The sequence below is a fragment of the Lygodium microphyllum genome, chromosome 12 (genome assembly GCF_053477565.2).
Source record: "Lygodium microphyllum isolate KBCC chromosome 12, Lygodium_microphyllum_v1.1.10, whole genome shotgun sequence".
Classification (NCBI taxonomy): domain Eukaryota; kingdom Viridiplantae; phylum Streptophyta; class Polypodiopsida; order Schizaeales; family Lygodiaceae; genus Lygodium; species Lygodium microphyllum.
In genome coordinates this window covers 59,062,702-59,087,604 of record NC_141146.1, presented here as the reverse complement: position 1 = coordinate 59,087,604, position 24,903 = coordinate 59,062,702, and the positions used below count along the sequence as shown (strand labels likewise).

The 24,903-nt window shown below is 43.5% G+C and overlaps 1 protein-coding gene across 1 annotated transcript in view; it reads left to right on the top strand.

Annotated features, from left to right (window-relative positions):
• MED6 (RNA polymerase transcriptional regulation mediator-like protein) overlaps positions 1–24,903 on the top strand; it is a 113,170-nt gene that overhangs the window by 60,732 nt on the left and 27,535 nt on the right. The window contains exon 3 of the mRNA XM_087689502.1: positions 19,504–19,573. Within this exon, the coding sequence (XP_087545628.1) occupies positions 19,504–19,573 (70 nt within the window). The remainder of the gene's footprint in view (positions 1–19,503; positions 19,574–24,903) is intronic.

Genomic DNA, 24,903 nt, shown 5'->3' with positions numbered 1-24,903 from the left:
CTGATAACACCTGAAACCTGCAAAAACGAGATTCAAGGAAGGGTGGAGGGCTGGCTGCCAATTAATAGAAAATTAGGGTTCTAGATCCTCTCCCACTTAACTCTCGATCCGCTCCCTCTTAGGCCCAAAATAGGGTTTTGGCTAAAATAAGCCTAAAATAAGCATGTTTTGGGGCTGTTTAAGTGGCTAAGAGCACAACACCCCCTCTCAGGCCCAAAATAGGGCGAGAAAAGTAGGCTAGTCTAAATTTTGATTTATCCCAAGGCGTCTTATCCCAAAGCAGCCAGGGCATCGAACAAAGGGTGCACGTTGGTTACCCAGTGGCCTACCAAGACTACAGAGACGATGGTTATCTTATCAAGGGAGCCCAAGTGATCACCCCAAAGAGGCTAGGGCATTAGACCAAGGGTGCTCGGTGGCTGCCCAAGGGCCTACCAAGTCCTACAAAGGCGGATGGAATCAATGGACTTGTTTTAAAAAATAAAATAAAAATGTATAAATGTTTTGAAAATACATAAGTAATATAGGGGCAGCGGCCGATTAAGTGACAGATAGGAAAAGATAAAGAGAGTTTTAAACCCAAGTCAAGCACAAAACTAGCAAACCAATCCCTCGCACTGACTAGTGTAAGTGTCTAAGGATGAGAACAAGTGTGTGTATGTGCCAATCATGTGGTGAATATGTGGAAATGCAAAAAAAGAGAGGATGGTGGGCTTAGCAAGACAAGCAAATCAAGCAAGCAAGGGTAGGGAAACTGCCGTTAGGAGAACTACCATGTGTTATGCTACGAATATGGTGGATCCTAGAGTCGACCACTCCAAAAGATCGAAAAGGGATAAATGCGTACAGATGCATGTTTACTTGAACAGAATGCCAATGCATGGGATAATGCAAAGAGAGATACAAGATGTCATGCTCATGCAATATGCTATGGAATGGTGCCACTGGAACAGTGCCCTCGCAGGGGAATTGTTCACTTGTCCAAGTGCCCTTTTACAATCAGGTTATCTTGATGGTGCGGATGAAGTTGCAAATGCCCATAATACAATATAAAAGAATAAGTGAATGTAATGTCTAAAAAGTGTAAGCATCATCTGAAAGAGAGAGAAGGATCGAAGCTTGGACTCGAGAGCTATGGCGGGAGAGCAAGAGCAAGAAAGAGAGAGACAAGAAATGGGAACTCCAACCATCACAATGTGTGACCGGGCCTTCCTTTATTCAAACTGTCACTAAAAGAATAAAGAATAAAGTGATGGTGACGGGTGCCTGCTACTTGCAGTGTGCAGTGGCGGTGACTGACTTGGACTCGAGAGCTATGGCGGGAGAGCAAGAGCAAGAAAGAGAGATATAAGAAATGGGAACTCCAACCGTTACAATGTGTGACCGGGCCTTCCTTTATTCAAATTGTCACTAAAAGAATAAATAATAAAGTGATGGTGACGGGCGTCCGCCACCTGCAGTGTGCAGTGGCGGTGACTGTCAGTGTAGTAATATACGGGTGGCTAGGCGGAGGCGCCTTTACTCCCAACAACCTCCCACTTAAAGGCGAATCTGCCCTAGTGAGGAGTGAAAAGAAAAAGAAAAAAAAGACAGTACAACATGTACACATGTACAACAGGATGAGGAAAGACGTCATCTTATCCCATGCACATCAACCTCCTGAGGAAGGCAAAGCGCTCTATAGAGAGGCTTTTCGTGAGCAGATCTGCAGGATTCTAGTCAGTCGAGATCTTGACAAGATCAATAGACTTGTCCTCAAGGACCCCACGTATGAAGTGATACCTCACCTCAATGTGTTTCGTCTTCGCATGGAAGACCGGATTCTTGGCTAACTGAAAAACACTCATAGAATCCGAATGCAGTGCAGGGATGGCATCAATACCAAGGTCAGCAACCAAACGACCCAACCAAATGGCCTTTTTGCAAGTCTCAGTGGCTGCAACATACTCGCCCTTTGTAGTAGAAAGGGCCGTGCATTTCTGCACCCTGGACATCCAAGAAACAGCACCTCCAGCATATGTGAATACATAGCCAGAAGTGGACTTCCTACTATCTGCATGTCCTGCATAATCAGAGTCAGTATACCCCACGACTCCTGTATCCTGGTTGCCATGGTATATGCATATATCTGCAGTGCCCTTCAGGTATCTTATGATACCCTTCACGGCATCCATAGCGTGCCATAACACCAACTGCAAAGGCAATATCTGGACGAGTGGCTATCATGGCATACATAAGATTGCCCATTGCGGATGCATAGAGAATCTTGGCCATCTCGGCCCTCTGCTCATCTGTCTGCGGACAATCAGCCTGTGATACCTTCACATAAGAAGGCAATGGATAACCAATAGGCTTTACATCCTGCATATGGAAGTGCTCAAGGACTTTATGAATGTAATCTCTCTGTGACAAGTAGAGGAGTTCCTGATGCCTGTCGCGTCTAATGCGCATACCAAGTATGTGAGCGGCCTATCCCAGATATTTCATCTCAAAGCTCTTCTTGAGCTGAGCCTTAAGAGCATCTAGCTTATCATGAGCTTTCCCTGCTATTAGCATATCATCCACATAGAGTATCAAAATCAAGAAAGAACCATCACTGGCTTTCTTTGTGTAAAGACACGGATCCATAGCACTCCTGCTATAGCCTTGTGATTGCATAAAGGCATCAAACTTATGATACCACTCCCTAGGTGCCTGTTTCAAGCCATAAAGACTTTTCTTCAATTTGCACACTAGGTGCTCCCTGCTAGGTTTTGCAAAGCCCTTAGTGCTCCATATAAATCTCATCATGCAAGTCCCCATGTAAGAAAGCCGTCTTAACATCCATCTGGTATAAATCCAAGTCAAGCTGAGCAACCAAAGCCAAGACTAAGCGCAGGGTGGTCATCTTAACCACAGGAGAAAAGACCTCATCAAAGTCCACAGCATGCTCCTGCTTAGAACCCTTTGCTACCAATCTAGCCTTGTATGCCGGCTTGGGGTGTCTAGGGGTACTTTTCAGCTTGTACATCCACTTGCATGGCAAAGCCTTCTTGCCCGTAGGCAAGGAAATCAAATCCCAAGTGTCATTTTTATGCAAGGAGTCTATCTCAGACTGCATAGCCCTCTCCCAGGAGTGACTGTCACCCCTTCCCATAGCCTCATCATAAGTGAAAGGTTCTCCTGCATCTGTAACCAAGACATAATGCATTGAGGGCTGAAATCTATCAGGTGGACGTCTGTCTCTAGTAGACCGTCTCACTCCATGCTCTGCTGCCTGCCCAGCTGCCTGTTCAACACCCTGACCATGAGCATCTACTGCAGCTGTAGGCTGTCCAATTGGCTGTGCGGGAGCTCTCGGCTCCTCTTGAAATATGACCTTGTGGATCTCAACAACTCTCTCAGGCTGCCGATGCATCTTGTCTTTATGGAAGACTACATCATGACTCCGGATGACTTTCCGCGCCTGCGGATCCCAGAGTCGGTAACCCATCTCGCCTGCATCCCCATAACCAAGGAAAATGCATTTGACACTCTTAGGATCCAGCTTACTTCTCTTGTCCCTGGGCACATGGCAAAATGCCTCACATCCAAAGACACGGAGATGCGCATAAGAGGGAGGTTTTCTAGTCCATACCTCCTCTGCAACCTAGAAATCCAAACCACTAGAAGGTGATCTGTTTATGACATGCACAACTGCACTAACTGCCTCAGCCCAAAAGCTCTGTGGTAGGCCTGTGTGGCTAAGCATACTACGTACGCGCTCGTGGATGATTCTATTCATCCGCTCAGCCAAACCATTCTGGGGGGGGTGTAGGGGGCGGTCAACTGACGCTTAATATCCCTCTCATCACATAATTGCTCAAAAGCATGTGAGACATACTCACCCTCATTATTTGTCCTTATGCATTTTAGCTTATATCCAGATTGGTTCTCAACCAATGCAAGCCATCTTTGAAATATAGCAAAGACATCGGATTTCAGCTTAATGGGATAAGCCCAAACTTTTCGTGAAAAATTATCTATGAACGTAACAAAATACTTTGCACCACCCATAGACTGACAAGGCATGGGCCCACAGACATCTGAATGTACCAATGCCAAGGGCTCACTCATGCGTAGCCTACCAGACTTCTTATGCGTAGACCTAGTCTGCCTGCCATAAAGACAATGCTCACATGAATTAAAACATGCATAATCAAGGGGCGGTAAGCACTGCAAACCAGAAAGCATTTTCATTCCCTTCAAAGACATATGGCCCAAACGGGCATGCCAAAGAGATACATGTGGGATAGAACCCACAGACAAAACATGATGAAGGGAAGAAGCGGATACAATCAAGGGATAGAGGCTGCCAGCCTTGGCACCTCTCGCAATCACAAGTCTACCACGAGTGATCTTCCATGCAGAGTCTCCAAAAGATACATGATAACCTGCGTCATCAAGCCGTCCAGCTGATAGGAGACTGCGTGTCAAAGCAGGTACATGACGTACATCCTGCATAACAAAACTGCTGCCAGAAGGAAACTGCAGCCTAACATCACCAATGCCCACAATATCAAGAGAGATGTCATCACCCAAGCGCACAGAACCCGAAACAGTACGGTATGAATGAAACCACTCTCGGCAAGGTGTCACATGAAAGGACGCACCTGAGTCCAAGAGTCAACACTGTGCATACATAGAGTGTATATCTGTCATCTGCGAAGCACTAGAAGAAGCTGCAAAGATATAATCATCATCAACATCCTTAGGCTGCATAACATTGATCTCTTCAATTTTAACACTGGACTTTGCAGGCACTATGCTGCAATTAGAAGACTTATCCTGCACTTCGTCTTTTCCCTTATCTTTGCACTTTTCATTGCGTAGTTCATGGCATTGTGGCCTAATATGGCCCTTTTTCCCACAATGGTGACAAGTAACATCTGCATTCCTGTCACGGGATTTGCTATGTGACTTCCCACGAGACTTGGACCGAGATTTCTGAGAATCCCGTCCACGGCCAGTGCCAGTGCCATGCTTTTCATATCCATCATTCCTGCCTCTAACTGTCATAGCATGCGACATACGAGAGGCATCCAAATTGTTACAGTTAACCTCTTCCTGCAGAAGAGCACTCTCAACATGAGATAATTTCAAGATAGCAATAGAGGCACATAATGCAGTGCGGAATACATTCCATGACTCATTAAGAGTACCAGGTAAGAAAAGAGGAGTGACAACCTCTGCAAAAGTGATGTCCTGCGAAGTCAAGTTCTTGAGTATAGCATAGAACTGGCTCAAGTGAGCAAACACGGTCACATTCTCCTTCATGCGCAGATTCATAAGTTGCTTCAGCCAATACATCTGACTCGATGGACTTTTCTTGTCATAGAGATTCTTGATTTTATCCCACAACTGCCATGCACTTTGTTCTTCCTCATATACATTGTAATGAACTTGTTCTATGAGAGATAGTATAATAGTGGACTTGCATAACTCATCAAGCTCAAGCCATTCCTCATTTGGCATAGTTGCAGGCGGATGCCCGCTCAACCTCAAAGGTTTGATCTACGATTTCTGCACCAACACCTGCCAAATCTGGCTCTTCCAATAAGAGTAATTCGTACCATCAAGCTTAGTGATGTTGAAAATAGCATGATCAGTGGACGAACTCGCCATAATGCAGGTTGGAAGACTGTAGACAGTTCAAAACTGCTTGCTGTTTACTGCAGAAAATGACAAAAAAATCACCAAAATTGAGGTAAAATGGCGAGAAAAGTGGAACCAAACATGCTGCCCACCAAGTACTAGTGAAAGTATATCATTTCATAATGTTTCAGCATGAAAAATCCATGTCAGTCCATACATATATGCTTGCTGTAATAAATTACAGATTTCAGTAAAAGAGAGCTAACAGTGCCAAAATCGGATCCCAAGGCAATCAAATACTGCCAAGACCAAAGCTGGCATCATATGCGGGCATAACATAAGCATATGACGGTCGATAAGTATGAATCCAACACTCAAACATGTCATACAAACACCTGCCAGTGAGTAGGCACACCCCCCAGTCAACGAGGCAAAGTGTTCCTGCCACTACCAAAACTTGACACAAGTAGGTGTCAGCTCACAAAGATACGGATCCAAATCTGAGACTCAACTCATAAGCATACAGTGAACCAAGACATATAATGTATCATCTCAAATGGTAAGAAATCCCAAAGTCTCAAGTGTCTGTAACTGCTCAATAGCATGTAACTGCTCAATACATAAAAGCACCGCCTACTCAATGTTTGATAAGCATTCAAGAATGCTTCCAGTGGCATAAGTATGTACGAGCTCAAGAGCTTAAACCAAGGCAAGACACAGTGCCAATAACATAAGTCCAAGACAATACATTAATAGTACATCCCGAACATGTAGGCGGTAGAGCATCCGTATGTAGCATCCGTAAGCATGTAAGACATCAAGTACATCCCAAGATACAACTCTGGCAAGCCAATAAATAGCTCAAGTAAGCTCCGGGTATCCAAGGTCAAGCCAAGACCGAGCTCCAGTAGCAATAGGCTCCAAACGATGTGACTAGCATGTAGTAATGGCATAGGCTAAGCATGTCAAGACCGGTCAGACATAAGCAACATACATGTCATAAGTACAACCAAGATGGAGCATCCAAATGCTTTGCAAAGCGAGCTCAAGCTCAACCAACGATCCCGAATCAAAACCAAGCTCTATGTCGAGCCCCAAGTGTCAATACATCACCATATATGCCCAAAACATAGCCTAAAAAGCATAGGCATAAGCATACATGAGTAAAATGACTTCAGCCCAACTGTGTACAGCAGTGATTTACTGTTCAAAACTGGGAATTTCAGCACCAAAATCAGCTCCAAATGGTTGCCAAACAATAGGCATACATTCCCCTAACATCCGGGCATCAAACAGGACCAACCGAGCATCAAATGACAATGCCAAACAAGCTGTAGCATCAAATGTCAGTGTAACACTGTCATAAACTGCCTATGGACTGTTATGACAGTCCCAAAACAGTGTTAAATCAGTCCAAATGCTATGCTAATACATCAACCATCAAAATCAAGCATTAAAGCATGTTCATATGCCCGAAATGGAGCCTTTCCAAGTGCTAATGGAGAGGGAGAGTTGCTGTTGTGACTGTCAATCATGAAGACACATATGGGAGGGCTGCGTGATTTCGCCAACTGTAAATGCTGGTCTTGGGGCTGCAAAAAATGGTGGCCAAGCTTCGGAGGGGTCCAGTTAAAGCCAAGGCCGGCCTCAAACAAGCTCCAACAAGGGGAGAGCAGCCCACATGAAATGAGAGATGGGAGTGTAATGGCTGCCCTGTTTCAAGAGGGCTGAAAACTGAGGTAAACCCTGTAAAAGTGAAGAAATACCTTTGTGTGAATGCCTTGAGGGTGCCCAAAGGGGCCGGGAAGGTGCTTGGGAAGCCGGGGAGTGATGGGAGCTCAAAGGAGTCGGATATGGCTGCCGGGAAGGAGACCCAATGTAAGTGGGGAGTCGATGGGAAGCTGAGAATGCCACGAACCAAGCTCAAGAGTCGGGAAGTTGAGCTTTGATACCAGTTGAAAGGGAGAGAAGGATCGAAGCTTGGACTCGAGAGCTATGGGGGGAGAGCAAGAGCAAGAAAGAGAGAGACAAGAAATGGGAACTCCGACTGTCACAATGTGTGACCGGGCCTTCCTTTATTCAAACTGTCACCAAAAGAATAAGGAATAAAGTGATGGTGACGGGCGCCTCCCACTTGCAGTGTGCAGTGGTGGTGACTATCAGTGTAGTAATACACGGGCAGCTAGGCGGAGGCGCCTTTACCCCCAACATCATCATTGTCACGATCAAGAGTAGAAGCCGCTCCCTCTCAAATTGGAAGGGAAAGTAAGAGGGAAGCATCCTCTCCACGTCAAGCTAAAGAAGTAGGGGAGAGTGAACCCAAGCCGATCCTGGGTAGCAGGTACTGAAGAACCGGCCAGTTGACCGCTTTGGTCAAGATATCTGCAAAATTATTTGATGAAGGCATAAACTCTAGGCGAATAGTGTCTAGCTCAACCTGCTCTCTGAAAAAGTGGAAGTGGACTCTCACATGCCGTGTCCGTGGTGTGATGATCGGATTGCCTGCAAGGGCAATGGCACTCTGGTTATCACAGTAGACAACTGTGGAAGAGTCACATGGAAAATGAAGCGCTGCCAGTAAACTCCTCGGATAGATGGCCTCGGTGGTGCCATCGAAGAGAGTTCAGTACTCAGTCTCAGCCGTGGAAGCCACCACCGTCTCTTGCTTACGACTGGACCAAGAAATGGGAGCCGTGCCCAAGGTAAAAAGGTAGCCGCCATGGGAACGCTGGGTATCAGGATCTCCTGCACAATCAGAATCAGTGTACCCTTGCAAACATAAACCAGAATCATATGTCAAGCCATAAGAAAAAGTACACCGCAAATAATGCAACACACAAAGACATGCAATTCAATGTGACATCCTATGTGCTGTGATATATTGACTGAGTATGCTAACTGAGTAAGCTAAATCTGGCCTAGTGTGAATTAACCAAAGAAGTTTTCCTACAATAGAACGATAGGTGTGTGCATCAAAGGGCTGTCCTAGGGTATCCTTCGACAAGTGGACAGTAGGATCAAGAGGTGTGGCCATTGGCCGTGTCTGATCCGAAGTGGTAAGCTTACCTATCTTGTCATCAGGCGTGTGTGTGTACGCACGACACCCGAAGACTCTAAAATGGGAAATAATAGGCCAAGAGTCAAAAAATGCCTCATACGGGGTCTCCTGAGGAAGAGCAGTAGTTGGGTATCGGTTGAGGATGTACACTGAAGTGTTAACAGCCTCGACCCAAAGGCGCTCAGGAAGCTTTGCTGCGAACAGTATAGAGCGTGCCATTTCCATGATTGTGCGGTTCCTATACTCTACGACTCCATTCTGAGAGGGAGAGTTGGTAGAGGTGAGTTGGTGAGAAATGCCATGCTTCTATAGAAACTCGAAAAACTCGTGGGAGATAAACTCACCATCGCTATCACTCCTCATGCACCCGACACGACGACCAATCTGGTTATGAACCAGCAGCACCCAAGCAGAAAAATATGCGAAAGCATCAGACTTATGCTTGAGGAAGTACATCCACATGTATCGAGAATGATCATCCACTATCAAAAAGAAGTACAGCGCGCCGTTCAAAGCAGTAGTGGATGTCGGTCCGCAAAGATCAATGTGAATTAATCTAAGGGGCTCCTGAGCTCTATGTGTAGACTGCTAAGGAAATGGGGTATGGTGCTGCTTCTCGAGCTGACAGGCTTTATAGACATCTCGAGCTAGCTTCAGGTGTGGAAGGCCCTCAACCAGCTCACGGCGTGACAACTCATAAAGTGAGTCATAACTAAGATGCCCTTAGCGAAAATGCCAAAGACGCTCATTGTGCGTAGGCTTCCGAGATGTGGCTAAGGCCTGGAAGCTATGGAACACGGAGCCCTCGGCAGTCGGCTCGGTGAGAAAATGAGTCATGTGGTATAGACTATTAGGCTGTGCCTCACCGCCTCACCGCGAGCAATCACTAAACTAGTCAGAGAGTCAAGGACCTCGACTGTGGTCGCTGTAAAGAAAATTGCTTGCCCCAACCGGCAAAGCTGTTGAGCAGATAACAAGTTTACCCCAAGCTGAGGGACATGATATACATTGTCTAGTGAAGCCAGATCTGGATCCTTGTCAGTAGCAAAATTGACGCAACCTTGAGCGTGAATCTTGACTGAGGAGTTGTTTTCTACACGGACCTGCTCGGCTGTAGGGGCTCGAGTACGGAAAATGTCCTCTATAGGAGTCATGTGATGTGTAGCTCCACTGTCCACAATCCAAACTGGAGTTGAAGTGCTCGGCTGTGAGGAGTGGGCATCTGCAGTAATCTCGTTAGGAGGCAACTCACAAATGTGAATGAGACTCGCATCAAATGTCTCTACGGAGACGATGTGGGCCTTTGCAGACCAGACAATCAAGCCCTTTGGAGTTGAGAACGTTGTCGACTGAGATGGTTGTGCGGTGGCAGTGTGGGTCTGAACTTTAAACTGCCCCTTGCCATCACCTTGTCTCCCCTGCTGGGGGTTGCTTGACTAAGGGGCGGGGGTCTGAGACTTAGGTTTTGGTGTTGTGCCTTGTGCCTTTGATCGATACTCGTCGTCAAAATGGCCAGCCTTTTGACAATGTTGACAATACCTATTCTTTTTAGGTACATTTTGCCACCCTGGTTTATGTTGTGACTAGGAGTTTCCTTGAGAATCCCTAGATTGATTTAGCTTTTGAGTTTGATTTTGATTTTAAGTGGAGGTTTGGTTTGGTTTGCCCATCCCTTGTTGCCCTTTCTAAGAATGAGCAAGAAGAGCCCCCTCTGAAGAGGAATTCATATGAAATTGATCGAACAACCGTGCGTAATGCAACAGTTCACACTCAAATTCATAAAATGTAGGCTTGGTAGGTTTTGAAACTATTCCTTTCACAAAATTGAAGTATTCCTTGGGGAGTTTATTGAGGAACAATGTGACCTGATCGTCAAAGGACTTGGGAGTCCCCGTAGTGGAGAATTCACCGAGGAGACGTCGATACTCAGCCAACTTGAATTTCAAGTCATCTCGGTTAGTGATTTTGAAAAGCTGAAGCTCATGGTCAAGATTAATACGACGGGTCCTATCCCGAGCCGCATAGCGGTCAGTCAAGTGTGCCCATTGCTCTGACGCTAAGTCAAAATGCTGAAGCTGAGAATGAAACTCAGGCAATAAGCCCTGTATCAGCTCGACAATAGCAGAGACATTCCTAGCCTTCCATGAGCGGATGACCTCGTATGAAACAAATGCGGGATCGGGTTGGGGTTCCAACCCTTGCACAAGATTCCATAGGTTTTGTGAGTCAAGGACATGTCTCATGAAATTCGACCAAGTAGTAAAGTTTGACCCGTTAAAACGAGTCTTATCATTAAATGCATTCTTGGCAGTAGAAGATGGGCTAGAACCATGAGGTGTCGGGAAGGTGGTGTAAGATGATGGTGAGAAAGATGATGGAGGTGGGCGTGTCTGATAAGAGAAAGAGAAAGGGGGAAGAGGTGGGTAGGTAGAAGGAGGCTGTGAGTGTCCAATGAGTGCCGATTGATACGGAGGCACTGGAACATGAATGTGTCCATAAGGTGCCGGTGTAGCTGGAGACACTAGGACATGGTAGCCTTGTCCAAAGTGAGGCTGGGACACAGTAGGATGACCAGAAGGTCCACTAGGCAATGCCATGGAGGTAAACTGTGGAGGCAACTGATCCATACTTGGGAGAGACTGAGTGGGATATCTAGGCTGCAATGATCCTGAAAGTGTGTATGAGGTAGGTGGAACACTACCCGACTGAGGGAAGGATGACATTCTAAAGGATGTGCCTATGTTTCCATAGCCCCCTGGTGTGATGTGCCGTGCGACATGAGGTGTCTGAAATGGAAATGTAAATGGTATAAATGGAAGTGGTGAAGCAGTGGAAGAATGTGGTGGGATGGGTGGGTTTTGGAAGTGAGGTGTATGAGGTGCAAATTCTTTTTGTTCATTTTTATCATTTAAAGATTGAAAATGAAACTGTGAAGATGATGATGCACCATGTAATGAAGTGAAAGGAACACTAAATTCATTCTGATTATGTGAAGTAGACGGAAAAGAAGGAAGGGCAGAAGAAGAAGTACCTGATCTTTTCTTATAATCCCCGCGATGTGTGTTAACATACAAGAATTGGTCCTCAAGAGGACCTTTTCTGTAGTCAACAGATTGGACTCTTTCTTCCTCATGATCTCTACCAGTATATTGCAAAACAGAAGAGGTAAAAGAAGAAGCTACAAAAGACGAATCAAAAGCACCGGAGAAGACGGAAGAGTCTGAAAAAATGGAAAATACTCCGGATCTTGCTCTCCAAGAGGGGGGCCCATCCTTGATAGAGGTCTTGACGGCCTTGCAACATCATCTCATACATACCTTCATTCAGAAGCTTTTCTTGAAGGGCAATTCTTCAGTCGAGCTCCTCAATCTTCTTTCGTCGATAGGCTATGATCAGTTTATATTCTTCAGAGGTCAGCTTGCCTGTCTTTTCTTCCATGTCCTCAGATGTGTCTTCCACCATGTCGGAACTTTGTGGAGCAAGCTGATTGGCTCACTCTCGCTTGGTTCTTGGCATAGGCTGTTTTGGAGACTGAATCGGTGTTGATGTGTTCGAAGTCATTTAAATCTACTGTTGTTCTTGATTCTTGCGAAGAGCTCTCAGATCAAAGGCCTGGGTTTCTTAGAGAGTACCAGGCTCTGATACCATGTAAAGAATATACCCTAACACAGAAGCATAAACAGAAATCGTACGACAAAGCACATACTGATAAAAGAACATAGTTAGGGTTAGGGTTAGGATAACTCAGAGACAATGAACACAATTAATAAATGAAATGATATGACTACTAATAATACGATGCTTATGCAGCAAACACACTATGTAGTGAATGAATACGGAACCTCGAACTCCTGTATCTCAAGGATTAGGGCAGGGGTAATGAGCTGGAGAGTGTGTCATACTCCGAACGGATCCCAAATTGCAGGAAGGCAGCCTCTGGATCCCGAACACTAGCAAATGCAGTAGTGAGAAGCTGGATCTGATGCAGACAACAGTGAGGAGAGAGAAAAACTAAAAACGCAGGTAGGACAGCCTGCAGGAGAGAAAAACTGCAGCCAATAGGTGAGAGAAAGACTAAAAACGCAGTTAGCAGGTGAGAGAAAGACTAAAAACGTAGGCAGAAGGTGAGAAAAAGACTAAAAACGTAGGCAGGACAGTGTGTAGGAGAGAGAAATACTAAAAACGCAGGCAGGACAACTTGCAGGAGAGAAAAATTGCAGTGATTGTAGCAGGAGAGAGAAAATTGTCAGGGCGGCAATTGGGGCCTGCAAAACGCAGCTGTTTGCTGATGTGGTAGACTGTACGACAGCAGTGCAGATGATCAGCAGTCAGTCGTTAGGTAGGAATTGTACTTTTTGAGCTAGCATGTCCTCCACGAATGGGGTGTGGGCAGCAAGCTGATAACACCTGAAACTTGCAAAAACAAGATTCGAGGAAGAGTGGAGGGCTGGCTGCCAATTTATAGAAAATTAGGGTTCTAGATCCTCTCCCACTTAACTCTCTCGATCCACTTCCCGTTTTAGGGTTTTGGCTAAAATAAGCCTAAAATAAGCATGTTTTGGGGTTGTTTAAGTGGCTAAGAGCAATTCTTAGCACAACAGTGCTCAAATCAACAAGGTATCGGGATGATCTTCTACCTCACATTCCTTTGATTTTCGATAGATGTTTGGTTTATATTGTGGCTTGGAGAGTGTCGGCGGATTTCCAACGTTTGTTCCAGCAGGGATGCCTAGTCTAAGTAGAAGTGGAATGCTATCCTGCAGTGTATTGGCCTTTGCTTAAAGATATGTTATGGGGGATTGGCGTTGTTTTGGTTCCCTCCAGCTTGAGGGCTATGAATTGCAACCGTAAGTGCATATTGTGGGATACTTCATGGAAAAGGCCCAACTAGTTGCACTTAAATTATTGTGGAATGTCTTAATTTCACTTTTTTTTCTTGAAATGGGATACTTTTGCAGGGCATTGTTTTTCTTGCAGAAAATTGGGCCATTTCATGGCTGAACGTTCAAAGAAGACTGTTGCCTTAGACGGAGGGACTACTTCACTAGTAACTGAAGATCTTATGGTTGATGGCCCTCAAGCAGATGAGGCCTGTGTGTGGATCAATGTGGATAAAGGGAAACGACTTGTGGAGACATTGGACCAACCTGACCAAGATTGGGTTGATTACATTCTAGAAGAGGCAAGAAGTCTGATGTGGGTGTGACAATTGTTACGCCTAGCACTTCACAAGATCCCTTGTGCACCTATGTGCAGCAAAAAGAGAGGCCGTCTTTTGTACACACTGCTAATGACATGGTTTGTTGGACCCTCAGAAATCTTCTGCTATGAAGGCTTCTGTTGACTGTTTGAGGGACCCACTTGCTTGGCTTATTTTGATCCTCGTGGTAAGGTCATTACCCCTTGGGATCATTAGTATCCACGGGTCGCTCCAAAGTTGGGGGATGATCCCTCCACCTCGAAAGTGGAGTGCTGGGATTTAAATTCATTTGCAGTATTGGTTGATTTTCTTGATGAGGGCACACTTGATATGCTAGCTCAAAAAGTACAATTGAGGAAAAATCAGCCTTGCCACCACTGATCTATTGTGTTATGATATATGAGGCTTGCCACTGGGAATGTGCTTGGCATTTGTTCATGTGGTTAGTAGCATGACATGTGGTGTATCTTGCATAATAATTAGTGGGATGTAATATGTGCTCTTGAGTATAAGAGTCATGGTGAAGCAAATTGTGGATTGCCATGGGTTTCATTTGCTCTATGCAGGGGGTTCAGCATGACACTATTCAGGACTACTCATAGTCATGTATCTGAAATTTCAGTCTGCTCTTGTTAAGAATGATGTGCATGGCTGCTTTTTGAATTGAAATTCTGTTTGAACAGGATATTCTATTGTTGGTTGGCCTCTATGCATTGAACAAACCTTTATCTAGATGGGATTTGTGGGATGGTCTAAAAGCTTGTCTATCACTTGGAAGACCAAGAGTGCTGATCGTGGGTGGCATGCGTTTGCATTGGCCATTCCGAAGTAGGACCTTTGTTCTTGGCTTCACCTCTTGGACTCAGGCTTTACTTTTGAGCTTACACGACATACTGCCACATAGTCTTGATTGGATCGTATCTATGTTGTGCAAGATGATGCCTTTTTATCAAGGATTTTGGACATGCAAGTGCAGCAACAATAGTCGTTGTCTAATCATTTTCCTTGGTAGTTTGACATGCTTGCATACCCTATTACTCCTTTTGCATAATTTCTTGAATGGCTCCCTTTGCGTTTCAATTCATCTTATTTGAAGCATCTAGTTTTTAATGATTACGTGGGGCAATTGGTTGAAAAATTCTTACTTGATTTTCCCCTCTGGGGTAGTGACTCTTTTGAGCAATTGATCCTTATTGTGCAGAGGGTTGCCTGGCATTATGGCATTTATTATGCTTCTCTTTGTAGGCAGCATTGGGAGGTTGTTGAAGAAATGTTGGCTTTGGTCTACTCTTTATAGCTTGATTTCCTTGATGATCTGTTCTTGCTTCCATTGTTTACAAGGCTGGTGAATATGATTCAGTAGTTCTAGTTGAGATTGTATAAGCAAGCCAAACCCAAGCTCATTCAACATTTTAGGCCTTGGTTGGGGATTAGGTGTCACTAGATATTCGTGAGGACAAGATTATGGATGTTTTCTTGCATTTGCCTAGGGATAAAAGTCCGTGATGGGATGGTTTGACAAATGAATTCTTTGAGGCTTATGCTACTTTTCTGGTGAAACCCTTGTCATGTGTCAACAAGTTTAGGAGATTAGGATGATGCTTGCATCGTGGAAGGTAGGAATCATCAAATTGATTTCGAAAGCGTCCTTGCCCTCAATGCTAAAATAGTAGCGATCAATTTCTTTGATGGGGCCTATGTATAAAATCTTCTCAAACATGATGACTGATGGCCCTCATAAGCATCTCATTGGCATTGTGCATCCTAATCAATATGGATTTATCAAGGGCAAGTGCCTCCTGACACTCCTTCACAAAGAAATTTGTAACTTTCCTTTGGATAGGGCCTCAATGTCTTGGAGCTGCTGCATTCTTGAGGAGCATTTCAGGAAGCCATTGTATCTCAAGGTGGAAGAGGCCAAGGTGTCGTTGATCAGTAAAATCTATGCTCTTAAATCTAGATGGTGGTTCAAACCCATATCTAAAATGACAATGGAAATGGGCTTGAATCTCCTAGTATGATGGGCAATGGCAAATATAGTACTTCTCTATCTTTGGCTCTACTTGGCATCTCTGGCATATGTGCTTCTTTGGTGGTATGGATATATATTTGCTAGTCTCAATCTCTAATTAATGTGAAGAGGTGCGTAGTTGGCAAATAGCACATTTGATCCCATGTGAGAGGTGGGTATCCATGTGTCTTGGCCAGGTAAGAATTCCATTATCTATAGTAAATAGAAGATGCTCCTTGTAGAATGCCATCTCCGTCTCCAACTCCTGCACTTGTGCTAATCATGTCCTCTTGGTGTCTAGCTAGGTGAGATCCATCCTGACGACCATACCAATCTCTAAACGACTCAAAGTCAGAGATGGTGCATCGAGTGAAACCAGCCTTCCTTCTCAGGTAGGGTGGTAAATAACCTGATCAAGCACTAATTACAGCAAGCAAAACATTCACATAAACTGAAAATGCATATGTTACCACTTAATCTTGGACATTGGACATTGGGTTGGCCCCAAAACTAGCGGCCCTTCTAGTATTTTCTTTAACTTATATTGCTAAAGGTTAAAGTATAGTGAGATCTAGCTTGATCTCATTTAATCTTCAATACGTCTTGTTGTCCATAGAAATTAGCAAGCCTTCAAACCAATTTGCCCCTTGGTTTTCTTAGGGATTGGCTTTTAATTTGCTCATTGGATGATGAATTCTCCCCAAACTTAACATTGGTTGGCTAGTCTCTTGAAATTCTTTGAAATCCTCAAATTTTAGCCGCTGAATTTCAAATACTAGGCCTTGAGTTCTGAGAACTCTTCCTAGGGTTGCTCGTAAACTCTAATTTCTGTTGTAAATTAGGGTTTAGGAGCAGAAATTCTTCAATTGCACCATCTTGGGATTGAATTGGGCTGAGATCTTGACGGAAGCTGTAAATTGGTTGAGAGAATAGGGAGGAAGCTAGAGAGAGATTTTAGAGTTTCATCGCCAAAATTGGCTGAAATTTAATGCTGCCCTACTGTCAATGGCTGGTTTATTGCAGCTGACCTTCAAGAAGAGCCCCACATGCAGTCATTGCCCTTGTGGATGCCAAACTTGCTGTCACCTCCTTGTAGACAACCTACAAGGGTTGTCAAGTGCCTCCAATGGCCTCCTAATCAGTTGGGGGCAGCTCTTTGATAGCCTTCAATGGTCGGGCAAATCACCAATGGCTGGAAAATTACAGCAGCAGTTCTCTCTCTTCCTCTCCCAACCTCCACAATGTACAGCCACTTATAGCCTTCCCCTCACTTGCATGGGCAAGTTTTGCTAAGTGGCACCCTTGTGATTGTATTTTTCAGCAATTTTCAGCCCAATTAAACTAATTTTCAGAATATCTACATATCTATGTATGTGTAGATCCCGTAAGTTGTGTATGTATGTGACTAATTGGATGAGGGTCTCTACTACAATTTGTGGGGCTGATAACTCAGCTCTGATGATCTGATTTGGGAACCAAGGCCTTAGATTTTATCATCCTCGAAATCATGGATACAAGGGCTCTTTTCATTGATCTCCCATCATAAGTGTGATGTGATCGGTTTGCGGTGATCAAGACTAGGCCCCCATACCTATACTCCATAGAGTAATGTATATGTGACCGGTGTATCAAAGTATCATAGCTTAATGTGTGATTCCTTGAATTGTACCTGTGAACATATCTTCTCCAAACCACCTAGTGCTATGTATTCTCATATCAGTCTAGTGTTAGTTGCCTCTCTCATAGAGAAGGTGGGGTCCTTAAATAAGACTCCTAACTATGTATAAGAATCCATACCTTGAATAAGGTAAATAAGATAATATTGTTGACCTATTTTGAATAAGGTGAAAAGGAATCACACACACACACGATAAGGGAAAAAACAGAAACTCTCTTTTGTACTAGGGTTACATACTACCTAAGGCCTCTCGCCCTACTACTTTCAACCATCAAATATCATCTATCCTCTCTCTTTGTCAATGGTTTTGTGAGAGGTGTCTAAATCAAAGATCTTATCGATATTGGTGGTTTGTTGCACTCGTGATCCATTCTCAAAGGTTGGGGCTCTTTGACATGCTATATTGATGTTGCTCCCACAAGAGTTAATGGCTATTGGAGAGCCTCTGCTCCTTGTGCACCCAAGTGTATCCTTATTGCACTCATCATTCGAACAACATTCAATTTCATTCATCATCATCTTCTTCTTTGAATTCCTATATGCATTCATTGCGTCTTAGTTCATACACTTTTTGTGTTTTCTTTGTAAACCCTAGTGTATCCTCGCATAGTATGATAGCCAATGCCCTTCTAAAAGAGTACCTTGTGCAACTATCATGAGAGCTAGGTATCCATGAGTGACATGCATATGACTTGTGATGTTTGAGTGATGTCATCCTCCAATCCTCTTGTGCCCTTTTAGGCTTCTCCTTTGGAAGCCCCTAGGAGCATTATGCTCTCAGCTTGGAGGACACACTTCCTTTTCTTCTTCTTCTTCCATGTATTCTCCAAGCCAACTAGATTTTGAGTGGATAGTAGATCTAGAGTACATTGAATACATACAAAGAAGGTGATCTCAATTACTATTCTCCACATGTTTCCCCCATATTTCCTCTAGTCATTTGAAAGGAAAAGATATTTTGTTTGGTGGTAGGAAAAATGCCAAAAAACTCCTTTTAAAAGGCAGTCTTGGGCATCCAGTTGCATATTTGTTATCTCACATTTGCTAGGAGAAGATGACGTTATTGGCTCCTCCTGGTCTCTTTCTTTTTAACTTTTTTTTTGTTGGTTCATGTGATCTTGCCACCTTGGCCTACATGCCTCTTCTGACTTGATACAATTGTTGAGCTTGCTACATGTAGGGGAGTAGCGTACTATATATTAGTTGTCTCTTTGAGCATTACTTTTGCTATCATCATCAGAATTATATTTTTAGCTTGCTTTCTTTGAGCTTTGATGTTGACTGTGTGAGTTGAACAAAAAAGCTAGTGAGTATTTGGTGAGTTTGGGATTGGGGAATTTGGAATGGATGGGGGTTGAAATAAGCTAGAGGATGAGTGCAGAAATTTGCCCAGTGTTAGGACTGTACATGGGCGTAAGTGTTTGGTGCATAATGATTTATGTGGAAGTTTTCTCATAGTGCATCAATACTTGCAAAGTTTGCACCATGGGATGTCTTTTTTTAAAGAAAAATAAATGGGAAGCAGGGGATTTGAGAGTAAGGGATAAACCCAAATTAAAAAATTTAGGATTACGTGTTGCATGTTCTAAAGAATGATGTTCTAGAATATAATTTTATGTATGTGCATAAAATTATAAAGTGACTTGAAATTTGTGCTTAATCAAAATTTTTCTTTTTCCTTTGTAAGCATTAAGGAAATGGTTTATTACATGGGTGAACGTGTGATATGCATTGTAAAGTGGCTTATTTTCTTGTTTGTAATTTTTATGGATTGGGATATGTGATTCCTAGATCATAAAACTATGGGTGTTAGTTTGTTATGTTATCCTTTGAACAAATTCAGTGATGGCTTTGTTGAAAACTATTAGCTTTTAACCATCTTGTTATGGGTCAATGCATTCAGTGCTTTATAATGGTTGACTATGTAATTATATGCTTGACAGGTAAGGGCTCTTTACTATATTTCAAAATCTTTTACAGAGGCAGCAACAAAGCTTGAGAAAATTGGATATGGTAAGACTCTTCTTAATAAGTGTTAAATTTAGCTACTTAACTCATTTAGTAGAAGATCCATAAGAAAGTTGTTATGGAAAGGCTTTTCACAGAGTTCCTTGTACTTTTTATTTTACCTCAAGCTTTTCACCGATGTGTTATTAATGGAAATTTCTTCTCTTTAAAAGAAAAAAAGGTCATGGAAAGGCTTTTCTTATGAACAAGGGTTGGCCATCTTCCTAGTCAAACACTTTTAGTAAAAAATGCGTTGGTAGAATTAGTCAAAACTTGAACAGTTCTGAGATTGGTTCGACTTTAGAGTTTTAATGGCATGAAGCCTCTATATGTATTTTCTTTTGAGAGAGAATGATTCTATTGATAAATCCCCTCGGAAAAAGTATTCCAAGGAAAACTACAAAATTAGCCTTGTAAGGGACTTGCCACAAAAAGAAGAAATCGATAGAAGGAAGTTCATTACAAGGCTTGAGTGAATAACCAATTAGGTCTATAATGCCAAACCATTTGTGGCTGATGGTGAAAAAAAGAGCTAGAATCTTGAATCCTGAAACTAGCATCTCTTCCTCATAGTCTCTAAGTTGCCTTGTAGCCTCTCTCACCTCATGCATAGTGTGGACAATTTTTGTTTAAATCTCGAAGAGAGTCTCTGGAGTGGATATGCCTAATAAATTTATGGCATGACTACATATGGTGGTCAAAAATATACCAAGCAATGATGCTAGGTATCATTTTGTATTTGTGAGAATGCCTCTTAGTCGACTTTGATTGCAAAAAACTTGGCGTAGCAATTTTGCTCAAGAATTGACCAAAGATGAGTATTGACCTAAATAGTCAAAGCAGAGCATTGATGGTAAAGCTCATTGTGAGGGGCTTTCTTCCTGGTGAGGAACTGTGGAAGAAGCTATTACTATGGAGGTTAGAGACCATTATTTGTGATGATGGTGGTCCATGGCAGCCTAGCACATATTGGATATTTCAACACATCCAAGCAAGAGAACTTGGGAACAACTTTGAGGTCAGATTTGCTGCACATGGGCATGGAGATGAGTATCTATAGGACTTCACCAGATTAATCCAGTCACTGCCGAAAAGAAGCTAAGGCAGCCACTTCTCTTCAACCAGCTACTGAAGACAAAGAGAGGCCATACCATTGGAGACAGATCCCTTTTATATTGGGGGAGATTCTCCTCACATGTAGCTTCTACAATGGGAAGTGGTTTTCCTTCCTTGAGTTGCCGGCCTATATACAGAGACAGAGAGTTTGTGGCATTAGGGGGCTAGAGTCATAATGGAGAGCATAAGAGAAGTGGTACCTCTAGAATGGAGGACTAACACAGAGACTTTGCAGGCTTGGATTGGGCTCTTCGCTAGAGGAGAGATTCTCCTTGCAGTGGTAGCCACCAATGGAGAGAATGTATTTACTTTTTTAGTGGAGATGGATGTAAGACTTAGACGAAAGGATTTGGATTAGTTAGAGTTTATAGGATGCTCTCGACAGAGGATTAGTTGTGGCTCATTGTGACAAGACTTGGTACTTAGATCCAGACCATCAAACTTGTACGACAAATGGATGGAGATATTGGGTGTATAAAAGGAGGCTATTGCAGAGACTTTAGTGGGACCCTAGGAAGTGGGTATGGAGAGGTCCAATTTGCAGAGATGCCAAAGGATGTGCCCTTCGTTGGGTATACCACCAGGTTGCAGGGAGGAGGATGTGGATGAGCATGATTAGAGTGGTGCCAGCTATAGCTCAGCATTGGACTGCCCAGGGTATATCATAGCCTTTTTTGGCAGACTTTGGAGGAGATTGGAGGATAGCTTCAGACCAAGAAAGATCTCACTCTTTGGTTACTAGCACAGAGGAGTCTTGCAGTTTGGCTAGGCTATGGTAGAGACCCTCTCCCTTGCGCTAGATGTGGGGAGCATGAGGAGAGACAGAGGCATTGCATATGGGATTGCCCAAGGGCTCAGGAGGTTTGGAGGAGAGCCCTTAGGATGGTGTTTTATGGCACTGCAGACTCTATGATTGCGACGTGGGGGATGGTTGCTTGAATCACAGACAGAGGCCTAGCTTGTGGATATGGGGATATACAAGGTGGCCATGCTTATCTTCTTTCAGGTCAGCTTGTGAGCAGAATTATCATGCCAGATGTCTCGCAGACAATGTGGACTCAGGGACATTGTCATAGATGGGAGCTCATAGCTAGCATTATAGCTTGGTGCATATGGAAAGCCAGATGTAGTCAGGCTATTGATTTTTTGGACATGATATACTTTAGAGTCTCTCTGCAAGATCTAGATAGATAGTGTGCATACTCTCCGTGGGAGATGGGAGAGAATGCAAGGAAGTTTGGAGACTATAAGGAGGGGAGATGCTTTTATCCAGACATGGGATTCTGGCACTTTCTTCCTTTTCCAGATGTACATGGTTTGGCATTATAGACCTCCCGACTTGTTATTCATTCAGGCTTTGTAATAGACTTCCCCATTGTTCAATAGATCTTTTGATCTGGAAGTGCCCTACAGGGCTGATCTGGATTTTGCATTTTGCCTCCAGATATTTGTTCCAATGAGTCTTATTAATAGAATTTTCTCTCTTTTCAGAAAAAAAGGAATGACTCATTTTTTACATTCTCATATCTATGGGCTGGGCCTCTATCCGTGACCCAAGCAACAGTCCCCCAAGCCTCTATATGTTGAAGGTAAGGATTTGAAAGTGTGAAGCACATTGTGTGAATTATCAAAAACTTGATGTCTAATGAGTACAGAATGCCACAGAACAAACAGGGACCTATAATGTTACTTTATCAACTTGATGGCGATGAAGTCTATATTATCCCCATCCTAAAGGCCATTTTATGTTGGTGTGCTGTCAATGTGGTGGACCCTGACACCATGCAGATAGAAAGAGTAGTCTTTTTGATAGATTTGGACCTTATAAATCAAAAGATGTTTTGAATGTGTGTTGAGAAGCAGCAGACAAAGGCATTTAGGTAAAGAACACACTATATGCATATGTATCATTAGGTAAACTGGCAGCACAGGTAGGTTGCTGATGAGAGAGGAAACTTGCCTAAGTGGTCTTGAGGATGGTCCTATGCAGCTGGATCCTTGGATGGAGCCCCTAACGTTTGGTTTTCTGGCCTGACGATCATGTGTTGCCTGCTCAACCACGACCCTTGTGATACTGGTCATGGAAACTGAGGACCTGGGAGTGGGCAGCAGCAGTTAGTCAAGTGTCTCTGCATTGGTTCTACAATGGCCGATCTGCTGCTCCTCAGGATTATTGACTATGCCATCTTTTGCATGAAAAGTTCCATCCATCTCTGGTTTGTGTCCTCCGTAGCCTCAGAAAGAGGCTCAAACCGTCCTGCAAGAGATGGTGTTCATGCATTATGCAGTGCTCCTCTCTCCTAGGCCCATATGGTGTAGTAAGCGTGTGTGTTGCTCTGCTGGCAAACTGTGGACCTGAGAAGAGGTGCAGATCTGAGCTATCTAACAGTACATTGAGATATGAAAATGAATGCATTCCTCGTAGTCCATATGTGACAACAACCCTAGAAGTGTAAAAAGTGAAAGACCACTTTCATATTGGGCTGCACAGGATTTGCAAACTTGGGATGTCCAAACATCCAGTCCTGTGGAAGCATCGATAGCCCCGACCACTTGAGACCAAATGCGTGATAGGAGTGACCAAACTTTGCTCACCATTGGACAAGAAAGGAATTTATGGTGAGAGGTTTTCACATAGAGGCAAGAGGAAGAGCACCAATCAACATTCGTTAGATGAAGACCTTGTATTTGAAAGGTGCTTTGTTGAGCCAACATGTCATCACCCTAGATTTTCACCAAGTTTCAATTTTATGGAGATCCCAAGGGTTCTTGCCCTTTTAGGCAAGCCAATGCTTATTGTGTATATGCAAGTGGTATATCTGATTCCTGAAACATGGTCCAAACACAGCTGACCATTAATCATCTAGTCTTCCCAATGACCCATCTTGGTCCAAAGGGGGAAAATTCTGCATGGCATGTAAGGAGGTTGAAATGGAGTCCCATAAATGATGATAGCCTCTAGGAACATGAAAGAAGCGTTGAACTGATGTGAAAGACATGACAACAATGCCTGTAGGTAGAAGAGGATCAGCAATAGTGACCAGTCCTAGGTGCACCATTCAATTCAACATCGGCCTCTATTCTCATTTGCTATTCCATGTGAGAAGTTTCGAAACAGCTAGCATTTCAGCTCTCAAGGAGTTTGCCAGCTCCCAATCAGGTGGGTGCCAAGAAGATTTATCAAGGATTGATTTCCAAGAATGAACCAGATGATTCAAAAGCATGGAAGATTTAATAGGAAGAGGCTGTTCAGCATCACCCACATGCCACCATGAAGCAAAAATACTGATGTTTCCATGCTTAATACGTCGTCTTCCAGGAAAAACTTAGCAATCAAAGACCGGTGCTACTGACCCTCACACAAAGCTTGGAATAGTGACCGATGAAGTGCAATCATATGTGTCTCCAAATCTAGAATATTCGGACCTCCCATTCTTTTGGGAGTGCAAACATGGTGCCAAGAGATCCAAGATATGCCCATTTGTGTAGAATCCTTGTTCCAAAGCAAGAACTGTATGGGCCGAGTGATTTCGCGTACATAAGACCAAAACCAAGGGAACAAGGGTAGGTAATATGAAACCATTGGTACTATAAGTGTTTGAGCTATTTTCAATCTTACATGGAAAGGTCAGGCTTCTATCTTTTTTTTGTAATAGGTGATTGTATTAATTGCGAAAGAAGTACAAGATTACAAGACACAGGGTGGCTATAAGCCATTGTGCATTTCTTTTTTGAAGAAGCACAAAAGTCACACAAGAAAAGAATAGAAAGAAATACAGAAATCAGGGCAGGGACACTGAGGAGACGACCTGATGCCAAGGTACTAAATCCTCTACTGACAAAGTTCTTTCAGCTTTGCAACATGTCTTTGGGTGCTTGAGGCAGCATAAAAAATGAATGCATTGTGAGTAACCCAAATATGCCAGTAGCCCTAGAATCTGAGAAAGTGAAATAGAATCTTCATATGGGGTTGTGCCAAACCATGAGGCCTAGGCTTACCAAAAATCCAATCAAAGGGATGCATCTCGATGCTCACTACAGCATGTCAAATGTCAGAAATGAGGAGCCAAATTTTGTGAGAAAAAGGACACGAGATAAATCGGTGATGGGAAGACTCCATTGTAGTAGTAGAGAAGAAGCAATTCCCATTGGAAATACCACAACAGTGACACTTCAGAAGAGCAGCGGCTCTAATACCATGCGGAGATATGCTAGGTTTT